Source organism: Manduca sexta, unplaced genomic scaffold (genome assembly GCF_014839805.1).
Source record: "Manduca sexta isolate Smith_Timp_Sample1 unplaced genomic scaffold, JHU_Msex_v1.0 HiC_scaffold_1650, whole genome shotgun sequence".
Classification (NCBI taxonomy): Eukaryota; Metazoa; Arthropoda; class Insecta; order Lepidoptera; family Sphingidae; genus Manduca; species Manduca sexta.
In genome coordinates, this window is record NW_023592536.1 from 23,927 (window position 1) to 37,404 (window position 13,478).

The 13,478-nt window shown below is 32.9% G+C and overlaps 2 protein-coding genes across 2 annotated transcripts; both read left to right on the forward strand.

Moving 5' to 3' along the window:
- The first annotated feature begins 5,268 nt into the window (after positions 1-5,268).
- LOC115445856 (eukaryotic translation initiation factor 3 subunit M) lies at positions 5,269-9,394 on the forward strand. Its single transcript, XM_030172333.2, is given in 10 exon segments — positions 5,269-5,524; positions 5,633-5,812; positions 6,042-6,103; positions 6,105-6,134; positions 6,395-6,437; positions 6,440-6,478; positions 6,480-6,613; positions 7,554-7,819; positions 8,011-8,154; positions 8,787-9,394. Coding segments are annotated over 10 exon segments (1,167 nt in total). The 5' UTR covers positions 5,269-5,479; the 3' UTR covers positions 9,011-9,394.
- A 135-nt stretch (positions 9,395-9,529) lies between these two features.
- Positions 9,530-12,417, forward strand: LOC119191563 (SUN domain-containing protein 3-like). The gene is made up of 4 exons (XM_037445455.1): positions 9,530-10,211; positions 11,099-11,254; positions 11,446-11,732; positions 12,074-12,417. The coding sequence occupies exons 1-4, from the start codon at positions 10,026-10,028 to the stop codon at positions 12,372-12,374; spliced, it is 930 nt and encodes a 309-aa protein (XP_037301352.1). The 5' UTR covers positions 9,530-10,025; the 3' UTR covers positions 12,375-12,417.
- The last annotated feature ends 1,061 nt before the right edge of the window (positions 12,418-13,478 follow it).

A 13,478-nucleotide genomic window follows, 5' to 3' on the forward strand; every position in this document is an offset into this window, starting at 1 on the left:
TATGCGTGGGAAAAAGATCGTCAGCGCAGAGAACTAATAATTAATATTTTCGTTTTGAGAAAATCGCGGTTTATGGCTTTTTTTAAATTATTGGTCATCATAATTAATTATATTCAAAGCCAATATAAACCATCTCCTTTTTAATCTCTTTTAAATATAAGTAATTATAATATTATTGAGTTTTGATGAATACTTATACCTTTAATTGTGAAAAACAGACTTCAATATGCTACTTATTATACTTTATATTAATCCTTAAATATCCTATCTATCGTAGGGTCAAATATGATTACTGTCATTGGTGATTTTTTTTTTGCCAAAAAATTTACATAGTGCTATTAATCAAACTTATAGTAATCTTTGTAGTATGTTATTTAAGTTGCTTTACGTATAATGTAATGTAAAAATATTTTAAAAATTTATAATTGAAAAACTAAAAAGTACTCAATGCAAAAATAAACTACTTCGGCGGGTATGCTTACTATAGTTATAGGTGTTACCTATCTTTTCTTGACTTCAGTTAAGAATTCAGAGTTTTTGATATTAAAACAGCAGTAGCATTTAGCGTAACTTTTACCGTCGAGTTTTAATAGTAATCACTAGTTTAATGTTGGGAAGATATTATGACAGGCCGGTAAGACTTTTAGTCCAGTCAATAAGCTCAAAAAGGTGTCAATTTGTGTATTCCAAAACATATGATTGATAGCTCATTCGATTTGGGATGTCGTTTTGAAAAATAATCTTTAGTGTTCATTGGCACTTAAAAAATACAATTGTTATTAAGAGGATAAAGAGGTTCTTTGATAACTTAAAAAATATTAATATTTAAGAGATAAGGAGAAAATTTCCAATTTAAAAAAGTCACAACGCCCGAAATTCTGTCCCCATTATTAATAATTATTATTTGATGCCAAAAATATAGACGAGTTTCAATAATTCATGTATAGGCGGTAATTTGTTTTATTACAGTAATATTGCAAGGCCAACACTTTTATTGCTGCACATGTGCAGTTTAAAAAGTGTAAATATTTCACATAAAAAGGGTCTTTGTTAGAGCACGAAATTTTTTATGTTTTTATTAACCCCCGTTCCACGTCGATGCCTTTATCGGAAAGCGGCTTCCATTCTTTATTGAATTTAGATGAGTTTAAAGATTTTAAGTAGTGGTATTATGATTTCTTACTAGAGTAATCAACTATATCGGCGCATTTGTAAGATCCATTTATAGACGTTTAAGTTCTACCCAGAGGTTTCTGTTATTATTGTTTCTTTTATAACAATATAATATGTAGCACTTAAATTAAAGTAGAATTACAATCCGATTAAATGCAATTTGGAATTTTTATCTCAATAAAATGTGTGCAATTATGGAAAATAGATCAGATTTTTTTTTTTTACTTAATATGGATTATTTCGTACTTAACCCACGTATTTTGTGTCGACCGCACAGGCGTTCTGCTCCCATATAAATTTTATTGTGTTGGCACTGTAGTCATTACGTAAAAAAATTATTATAATAATAGATTTTAGTAATTAATTGTATTACAGAGAACCACCGTCTCTCGATGGATACACTAGGATGCGGATGAGAGCTCCATCGCTGACTGATCCAGTGCGCACCCTCAACTCAACCTGCCTGCTCAGCGTGTCAAACTTGTAATGAATACAAATAAATCATATCACTGAAGTAACAAAAAATGTGTTTTATTTACATGGCCTTTCTACGAAATTTCATTTTACATGTGTATCTCATTATTTGTTGCTATTGCAAATATATTATCTGCTATATTATATTTTAACTTTCGATAATATATAGCGTAGCGATGTGTGCGTGAGCCTCATCGACTGGTTCACAATACGAGCCTATTGAAATAAATCATTTTATTTGAAAGATTTCATAGTGAGATTTTAAAAATTTTATTTAATTTAAATATTACACTTAAAATGAACCCTTTGCAAATGTAAATGTCATTACATTTGGAAGGCATCCCAAAAAAAGTTAAGTAATCAAAAATCTTGTTTAGCTATCTCTGAAAATAATTACTGCGAATAACATGTTTGTCTAATTTTCTTATTTTTTTAAATTTTCCCTTTATATCCGCAAATGATAATAATAATACTTACTTATGTCAAAAAAAAACAGGTAGTTATATCTTTTGACGAATCGTGAAATGATTTGTATGAATTACTCAGCCATGACATTTCTTTCTTATTTTTCTTATAAATGAAGGCTCTAAAATTATTATTGTAATGACTCCAAGTTACAAATTTTTGGCACATTATTATTCAATAAGTTTGAGGTTGGTTGGAATTTATTCGAAACAAAAAACCAGCGCCCATACAAAAAGCGGATATTTCCTTTAAAAAGTAAATAAAATGTTCAAAAAAAGCATAAAGAATTTGGAGAAAAAATATCAATTTCTAATAATGAAATGAATAACAATGATTTATGATTATGTATTCACATAATCATAAATCATTGTTATCAATCATTCGATTGAAAATATTAAATAAACTGAACTATTTAAGTAAATTTTACAATTTAAAAATTCAATCATAATATGCAGCTATTAAATCCAATAATAAATTCAATAACTGTAAATTAATTATAGGCTTTGAGTTTTAACTGAGCGAAAACTAAATAATTGGCTAAAGAAAGTAACTAAAGTTTACAAAGTGGACATGTGCAGCAATAAAATGTTAGCCTTGCAAATATTACTGAAATAAGAATTCAAATCAATGCATCATCAATCAACTTATAATCTTTAAATGCCTCGAAATTCAATAGCATAACAATATACTCAGTTTAACGATAAATGCGTCCACGTAAAACCGGCGTCAATACAAACATTCATAAAAATGCGCTTTTTAACAAACCATTTTTATGTGAAATATTTATATTTTTCAAACAACATCTGCAGCAATAAAAATGTTGGCCTTTCAATATTACTCTAATAAAAGTAAATTACCGCCTGCACATAAAATCTTTAAACTCGCCTCAAATTCAATAAATAATAATCGTTGCATACCGATAAATAGTCCAATTAACTACTTCAAAAAGTTAACTAGTTCAAATTTGGATGGAAACAAGGTATTTCGTTTTTAAGTAAAAAACTATTCATATTTAAGATAAAAATAGATCATTAAGAGGAAAATTAAAAAAAATCGGTATCTCCAAGAAGCTAATTATTTTAGGTCAATATTACATATTTGTAAATACAGAGATTGGAATAAAATGTTATCGTCTAAGTTTTTGAAATTAAACAACATAATAATTCAAATAATGAAATCTATTAACTATGATTTATGATTATAATATGAATCGAATAAACTGAACGAATTGAATAAACTGAACTGTTTTATTTTTACGATTCAAAATTCAATCATAATATGCAGCCATTAAATTTAATTAATAATATAATTATAGACTATGGGTTTAAAGAGACCAAAAACTAAAACAAAACGGCTTAAAAAAGTAGCTAATCATAATTTACTTACAAAATACAGTTGTGACAAAATATATGACAGACATTGGTTTAAAATTAATATTTTTGAATACAACATAAACTTTGGTTTGTTAAAACATAAAAAGAAGGTAATCAGACACATAATATAATATAAAATAACTAACGTAATGTCGTTTCTCATTTATTAATAGATAATGCCAAAAATTCAACAATAAAAACACTGTAAATCGCGATTGTCTCCAAACTATAAAACTTTTGTTAATACGTTCTTTAAGCCGACGATATGCATCTTACAAGTATAGGAATTATCGTCATAGCATAGACGTGCGCGCATCAATTTTAATTTCGTTTTCTATTATACACTCAGCAGCGGTTCGGTGGTGTTACGTAACGTCATTGCAAGTAGCCAGCAGGCCAACGACTAATATCGATCTATGCAATTGATCCCAAGCCCCACCTCCCAAACGTAGTAAAATTTTTTTGCCAAGTTATTTTCACCCTTAGGGTGGTCGAGCGTGAACTTGGCCGATTGTACATTTTTTCGCATTGCTAAAAAATCCTTTATTTTAGTATATATAAATAAAATTCAAACAGGAAGTTAAAATAAAAGGTTTAAACTATGTATTCACCTTATTGGTTTACAGAAATATGTTAAATATCTTGAAATATTTGATGTTATCTTTCACGGTGTCATCTCTGTTTACAGGTCTAAATGACACTTAAAATAAAATGGCGAATAAATCGTATTAAAATGAACATAGCCATTTATGTTTTTTAGTGGACCTGTATTTCAGTTAGTAGCATAGATATAAGATTGCGGTAATTGTATAACATCAATAGTTTTCGATTTTTTTAGGGTAGGTGCACTTACCCCGTCAGCGCACTTGCCCCGCCTGACCTTATACCTTGCAGATACTGTGATCTTTTACGTCCAATCAACAATTAGTATGATTACAATCATTGCAAACGCAAATTCATAGATTTCGCAAGTTCTCTTTTTGTTTAACTCTTTTCTCTATTGTAGCACACAAAATACATAAAATACACCAACGAAAACACAATTGGAGTCAATATATTCTCAGAATAATAACAGTTACTATTTCATAAACGCACACGACACAAATTCCTTAAGAAAAAATATACACTCGAACGAAGAAGCCGGCTCGACCAAACGCATTCGGGAGAAAATCCCAGTTATTCAACGAAATCGCAATTATATAGAATAAGCTAATAAAGTCCAACAATGAGTAATCTAGCGTCAAATTATATAATGGCGGTCAATTGTTAGCTATAATGATAGTCAACATATTTTCTAAATTTTTAGGTATATTATGTTGGTACTAGATGCTACCTAAACCTTTGTCAACCAAAACTAAACTCTTTATAACGGAATTAAAATACATAATCAGTCTTAGAAAACCCTGACCTAAACATCATTGCACTACATGTTCTAAATGTCCACCCCCTGGAAGTTGTCCTGACAATCAATGATAATAGACATTTTTTTTTAATTTTCCTTTTTGATAGAGAAGGCAAAGTGTTCTAGCCCATACAGCATTGTCATTAAAGTCTGCAATTACCTTTCTCCTTAGATTTATGGTTGATCTGTGAATCTTTGATTTTATCTTAAAAAATGGCAAGCAAAATGTGAGCCAAACATCCGGTTTTCAAAATCTGAATTCTATTTCTTATTTCATATGTAATGCCGGATGTATAAGCTCGCCAGGCTCCCGTAGTTTTCTGGATGCAGAATTTAAATTCAACATAAATCTCTTTGCTTGGCTGCAAGCTATGCAAGAACTTTTTATTTGTCTTTGCAAGAAGCTGTCATTTGCCTTAAAACAAATCGTAGTCTATGCACTCAATCATTCGCCAGACGACAGATTGTTTTTCAGAGTCTTTGGTAAAAAGTGTTGTCAGGACACATGTACAGTTTCGTATTTTTAATGATAAAACAACTATAAATATTAACTTATTTCAAAGAAAAAGTGCACGCCGCAAAATCATTCAACATGCCGGGCCCAGCAGTTTTTATGGATATATGGCTCGAGGATCAGGTTAGTTTACGTCAACATAACCTGAAAGGTTTTATAAATTTATTATTTTTTCAATTTATCTAACTCAAGAAAAACTCCATCCACATGTGTATGCCTTATTTGTTTTAGGTACAAGAGCTCAGAAAGTATTTCAAGAGCCTCGGAGCGGAGATCGCTGAAGAAGCGTCTCCCAAAGGCATTGAGGACGATTTACATAAAATTGTCGGAGTTTGCGATGTCTGTTTTAAAGAGCCAAATGAATCTGATATTGAAGCTATACTTAACAGTATTGTTTCTATAATGGTTTCTGTAAGTATATTTAAGAAAGTTATTTTAATAATGCCCTCATAATGCTAATGAAATTATTGTTTTATATTTCTTAAAAAGTTTTATACCTTCTTTATAACAGTATTCATAATCTGTTATGGCTATAATGTAATGTTTCGTTTAATTAAAATATCAATACTGTTAAGATTTTTCATTGAATTTCTAAGTATTTATTTTTAAAGTATAAACATTCAATATTTTTAAATTACAGATTCCTTTAGAAAGAGGAGAGAACCTTATCTTGGCTTTTAGCCAGAGATTGACAAAAGCCCCGGCCAAAACTAGGAATGGTGGCTCTACAATCGGTAAGTTGGATTTTTCAACTTTGCAAACTCTTGAATTAACTTATTTTATTTTCCTGTCTATCATAATTACTTGCCTAAACATTTTATGTCACACACTAAGCTTAAGGCAAATTCAACAAACTTTAAGTTGCAAAATAATAAAAACATTGCCTTGTATAAATGTGGTGTTTTAAGTATATTAAATCTTTGTTTGTTTATAATTACTCCTTTAAATGCCTGTAGTTTGTATTATAATTATAACTGTATTCATCATTTTCAGACTATGGCGTTTGTACAACAACTTGGAGGCAAACTCTCCCATTGGCGTTATCATGTGTACTACCATGTGATAGAGTTGGCCTCACCGTGTTGGTTTTGTGAGGGAAGTGTTTACAGGAGTTGAGCAGCTGAGGAAAGAGTTTGCTAGCTGTCCACCCTCTAATGAACAAATGCAGAAACTGTACAGACTTCTGCATCAGGTTCTTAAAGACCAAAATAGGTTTGTTACAGTACTTTTTTTTTCAATTGAGTTTTTATATATTGTATTTTTTGATTGCAGATGAATGCCATAATGATCATGCCACTTGCCTGATAGAAAGCTATACAACCACCCACAAACAGTAGCAACACCATACAAAACTTTAAATTGCAAAGTACTGCATGGCATTCTTTTGCTTATGTCACCCTGAAACATAAGATGTTAAGATGTTAAGCCTTATAATGCAGGCTATAACAGGGGACCGGACGCATTTTTGTTCTTTATTATTATCAAATATTTACGTTATATAAATTACAACACGGAAAGAATTATTTAAAGCCGGTAAATAATCAACAAGTTATAAGTCTTTCAATTTCGGTAGAAGGGGTAAGTAATAAGAAACAGAAAAGAGGCGCAATACCCACGTGTGACGTCATCGGGCATAACGACTCGTGCGAAAGAAAGAGATGAAGCGATATCCCTTCTTCACGCCCACTTCGGCACATAGTAATATTTGAAATATGAATTACTGGCTCATTTTTTAACCAATTTTAATGCAGTTTTTGCAAGAGGGTGTCTTTTTCGTATTATTAACCATTACATATAGAATAATGTACAAAATCAAACACAGGACGGTCCCCTATTGCTTTGAAACCAAAACATAACTGCATAGTTGTGCAGTTTGCATGCACTCTGTTGCTTGGTGGTAGATATGAACTTTTTGGAAGTACCTAACTAGATTGCCCATGCATATGAGAAGCCTACCATTAGTACAATGTTTTTGCTATATTAATGTGTTCCAAAAGTTAAGGTCTCACTGGGATAAAAACCACTACTCTCTGTCTCATGCAATATTTCTATACAGGAAATTGTATTTTTTATTTTGTTGCTGTCCAAATGGAGGTCAATGTAATAATTGTGTGTTTATATTTACTATATTGCAGATTATGTTTTGTTACAGTGAACTGGCATCTAAGGTAATGATTGAGCTGCTTGGCACATACACAGATGAGAATGCCTCATATGCCAGAGAAGATGCCATCAAATGTATTGCAACTGCACTTGCGGATCCTAATACATTTTTACTTGATCCTTTGTTAGCATTAAAACCTGTGCGATTCCTAGAAGGAGAACTTATACATGACCTGCTCACCATTTTTGTGTCGGAGAAACTGTCCAGTTATCAAGCTTTTTATAATAATCACAAGGAATTTGTACAATCACAAGGTATGGCCATAAATTATTTAAAAAATACTAAATTTAATTGTTTGGGGTTAATGAGAGCAAATAATAGACTGTTAAATTGATTATAGTGAGTGTCTTTAACATGCCCTTGGTTCTTTACAAATATGTGTGATGACATACATTTCCCTATAGACTAGAATTTACTCAATGGTTTTTACAATATGTTATTTCAGGTCTAAACCATGAACAAAACATTAAGAAAATGAGAATATTGTCATTTATGCAAATGGCTGAAACTAATCCAGAAATTACTTTTGATGAGATGACTTCAGAGCTTCAAATTGAAGAAAAGGATGTGGAAGCATTCATCATTGAAGGTACAAAACATTTCTTACATAGGTACTTAGTAATTAGAGTTATAACATTAATTATTTATTTTAACTTTTCAACCTTTTTTGTTTTGTCAATTATGCTCCTTATTGACTCCTTGCAAATTTGTTTAATAGTTTATGCTCTTGGATTATCTTTATTTAAAACTTTTACCTACAATATACAACATCTCATTTCAAATACAAAACTAATTATTGAAATTCTCTGAAAAGACAAGATAAGCTTTACTATATTTAAAGTTAAATTCACATGTTGAGAATATAAGCACCACTCTAATTTTTCATTTTCAATTACTTCATAAGTACTCAGTAGTCACAATTAATAAAGGGAAATTTTCATGAATCTTTCAATTATAGACATTTACCTACTGCTTAATCCGAGGTTTTGAAGATTGACGACCCGTTAAATGCCTGTTGCAATAAAAATCCCAATCATAATCCTCAACCTGATCTCGAAAATAAACCAATCAATATAAATCATTTATAACCATGTCAAAAAACTATGTGCTGATTGGTAAATATTCTCGATAGATCGAAAAGAGGAATGGGATTGTTTATTGAACAGTGCGGTGAATCACGTCCTACGAGTATGTCCTTACGTATGTATTTGAATATTGAAGTGCTGAAGACGCGGCTGGTGCGCGCGCGCATGGACCAGGCGCAGCGCGTGGTGCGCGTGTCGAGCACCATGCACCGCACGTTCGGGCGCGCGCAGTGGCAGCAGCTGCGCGACGTGCTGCTGGCGTGGCGCGCCAACGTGCACCAGGCGCACGACGCCATGAAGTCCGTCGCCGCCGCGCAGATCGAGTACTCCGCGCAGCAACAGCAGCAGCAGACCACGTGAACACACCCTCCCGGCCATCCATTGTTACATAATCACCGATGCCTATACAGTATACACCAATACATTCTTATACAGTTCGTCAACGCACCAACCACTTGTGAACATCCATGTACAATAGTAATCATGTAATACCAGATGACCCGTTTGCACTTTTCGGGACTTTTACTACAAAAGATATGGTGCAATTTATCACTCCATAGTAATAATAATGCGTTGTTAAATATAGAGTGATGTTCCTTAACCTTTAAGACGAATGTTTTTTTCTGTAAATTAGTTTTTCGGCAAATTAATAAGACACCAGGAAAAAGGGGCGTACAGGTCAATTATGTAACAGTATGGTATAGTTTCACATTTTTGTATGAATAAATTATACAGAAATCAAAACGAGTTTAAATGAAAATTGTCCCTCATTGGCTGGTATGAAACCATAATTAAGTAAAGTATTTTTAAAATTTTATGATATAACATTATATAGGCCCAGGTAAGAAAATATAAATGTATCCCAATCTAAAGTGCATTTTACCACAAACAGTTTGCTTTATAATATTTTGACATGAAGTTATTTTAACATGGCATACGTTTGTTCGGACATCGTGGGCCACAGCAGTGGCGAAGGGTTCATATAATCAGATTCCTGCCGGCTTCCCTTTGTGTACAATTTTTGTAGAGTCCAATTATAATCAGAACGATTTTCAGACCGCATCTATGCATATTAGTAGCTATATGTTGTGTCGGATTATCTTCCGCCACTGGGCCACAGGCACTGTATAGGTAGGTACGCATACTCTTTGATGTAGCAGTAGATTTTCTTTTATTCAAAGACTTATAAAAAGATGACTTGACATTGAAATTTAAAACATCAATCAATCAAAGATAAGATAATAAGATATTATTATTTATAATCACAACAAATTGGAATTGGATTATTATTTATTTAAAAGAAAATTAAATTACTTCTGTTATAACATTTCTCATCTCTATAATCACTTTATATAGCTGATATATCATTTTATTTATGGATTATGATTATGAGAACCCCGGTTGTCTTCGGAATTTATTTCGTTCGTTTGTTTGTGCAACACTGAGCCTGTTGCTGTTCTTTCATTTTTACACTTATGTTTGGGGTCCTCCGCAAGATTCAAATGGAGACTTATCCGACATCAAATACGTCGTTATGCAACTCACGCGTGGATTATCGGAGGTACATTCTTTTGTTAGAAAATTATTTATTTTATAGACATTATTTTTATAATGCAACCACAAGTTTGAGTCTGTTTCAGTATAAGTATTTTTAGTATTTTCAAGTATATAGGTACCTAACAAAATGCCTGCTTAGTGTAGTTGTATTGCGGTATCAACGACTACTGCGCTGAAGTCTTGGGGTCGAATCCCGGGTGGGGCAAAGTGCCTTTGAGCTTTTCTATTCAATATTAGCCCTGAGCATTCTAGAATTTGTGTTGTACGTGGTGATAGGCTTCCCCCTATCACATGAGACGGAATATTTATGCCAAAAAGTGGGTACACCAATTGCGATTCTGCCTTTATTTTTTCGCGGGTAAAAAGGCGTTGTTGCTAAATGTACCTCTATCTAACTCTTCGGGGATAAAAGGCGTGTCTACCTAGTTTATTTTACGCGTGTTTGTTCTGGTTCCCTAACTAAAGGTTATAAACGAATGTCTAATATTGACTCTACGTAGTCTGTCTGTCCGACTTTGAAATGGCCCTTTCCTTTTACCCTTTGTAATAAAATGTTTTCATATATTTACCTATTGTTACGTACTAATAACTTGTAGATCAGAAACTAAAGTTACCAACGCTAATGTATTATCATTATATTATATTAGCCAATTTGGTTCTGGTTGCAATACCCTGATAATTTCATTATACTTATCAGATGCGTTAGTACTATAGAAAACAACTGATGTTAGCGAATAAGTTTAATTAAGAATTACATGGTAGGAAATAAGAAGTGATGCTATGACTTCACACACGTTTTACCATCGCTGTTTTGGATCTGTGAATCATTTTTTTTTCTTGATTATTAGGTTACCATATTACTAACATATTAAGAATATCTAAGTATTTTAGGTGAATCGCAAGCACGAACAGTTGCAAGGGGAAATGGAACGCATGTCGGCAGTGATACCAGCCGCCACCGCTGCTGCTGGACGAGCCAGAGACGCACTGCAACCACCACGCCGCAATAACCGCCAAGCACTTGATGTTCATGACTATGATCGACAGGTGCATATAATAATGCTCTATAACATAAAAAATAAATAGTGAACATATATTAAGATATTGGCAACATTTTAATATTGCCATTTCGTTGACAACGAAGCTCAAAGTTTCTCTCCTATTAAACACTACCACACCGTAGTTGGATAGAAAACCAAGAATGTTGGCAATATATAAAATTGAAAAATAATTATAAGGTTACGGACTATGCGCTGGAGTCTGCAGGTGGGAGAGTCGTCGACACCGGCGACACTATCGAACATGTGATTCACGAATCGCCGGTCGGCTGGGCGCTCCACACTCTGACTGCCTTAGTATGTCGAGGGTGCCTAGGGGCCAGCGTCATAATCCGTCCCGGCACATTGCCTGGAGAGTGCTGGGCTTTTAGAGGTTCTAAAGGGGAAGCCACCATTCGATTGTTGGGAACTGTGCAAGTGACTGGCGTTAGTGTAGAGCACATATCAGCGCACATATCTCCGACCAGGTGTGTAGGTATCTAACTAATGTTGATGTTAGACATTATATAATTATTGTTATTAAATATAAGATACATTTTAGTAGTTACTTCAATTATTGTATCATTATTAATACGTAATGGAATTCATTTGTTAAGTTGCCCGCCTGTTGTAACTCTCAGTACTCAGTACGTTTACGTACTGAGTACTGAGACAGTATTTAAGAATTTTTAACGCACATTTAGGTAGACTCAATCTTTGTGCGTGTAAGCAGATATACCTAGTTCAATAAATATAATATGTTCAGTAGATGGTTGTATCGATTTACATAATTTATGTTTGCTTTTAAACATCAATAATTATTTGCTAGGGAAATATCATCAGCGCCTCGACTGTTTCAAATAGAAGGCTTGGAGTCTCGAGTTGATCCATACCCACATGACTTTGGAACTTTTGAATACGACAAGGAGGGTAAACCCATACAATATTTTGACGTCTTGCATCCTTCTACCAAAGGATATTATCTGATACGAGTGAAAGTGTTATCGAACTGGGGCCACTCTGTCTACACATGTTTGTATAGGTTCAGAGTTCACGGTGAGCTGGTGCCCGGCCAAGCTTCTCATAATACTGTCATGGATGAGGGTGATTTGTTTATAGAAAAAGAATAAAAAGGTCAATATTTACATTCAGTGTTATATTTTAAGAGATATATTTTTAGTTGTCAATAATTTGATAAGCAATAAATTGTTTATTAATGTATGGTCCTTATTTTTGTTTTATTTTTCTGATTTTATATTTCTAAATATGTAAAAAATTCTAAACTTTAAACAGTTTTAAACATCTATAAAATATTGCCGTAATACCTTACACTTTTTTAATATAATATTTTACAGTGCAGCTATTAATGCCAGGTGCTCGTCCGGTTAGGCTATTGTGTGTTTGCACAAAACGAGAGAAAGCCAAAACCATGCATAGATGTTAATCTGGGTGTCCAGCAGCCGAATGCTATAAAATGCGCCTATTGTGAGGTGGACAAAGCAACAAAGCACATAAATTGACATGAGCAAGTGATCATGGCCCCCGCCGAGCCTCGCTAATGGGTTGCGTTTGCGTTCTACTGTACCCCATTGAAACGGACATTTTGTTTAATTACTTAACGAAGTAAAAATAAAAATGGGCGAACCAAACTGCGTCATACCTGGTAAAAGTTATTTTGAATCTACAGCCTTTAAAATACACACATTAATCTTGCGGCGTTACAAAGTGATGCCTGCTATTAGATACAAAATACTTATGTACAAAGCGTAGTTGTAATGGGAAGGGAAACGTATCACTTTTTGGTATCTTTGCCAGTCTAATAAGTTTTCAGAAGTTTGAAATAAGTACACACCCGCTAATTTATAACATTGTGTGGATATGGAGTTAACTTTCTTCTGATTTGTAATCTAGATTTTTTATACCAGTTTTTACATATCACGTATCCACGAATTTTCCAACAAAATACTATTTGCAAAAAGGACTTTTTCTATTTTAGCCATCTTGACTCAATAGTATCTCAATAAAAATAATTTCTTTATCCTTATTTTGGGAAATACATTAATGTTAATAAAGTTTTTAAAACGAGGCAACCGTTAAATCGGCCGCCTTTATTAAAATCGAAGCATTGAAATACCGAAATAGGTCGCAGACGAAAAACACAATTCAGTAGCTAGAGGCTGACTCCTTTCATGAGTTAATTCAACATAGATCCCTTCTATTTGACAAATAGATGC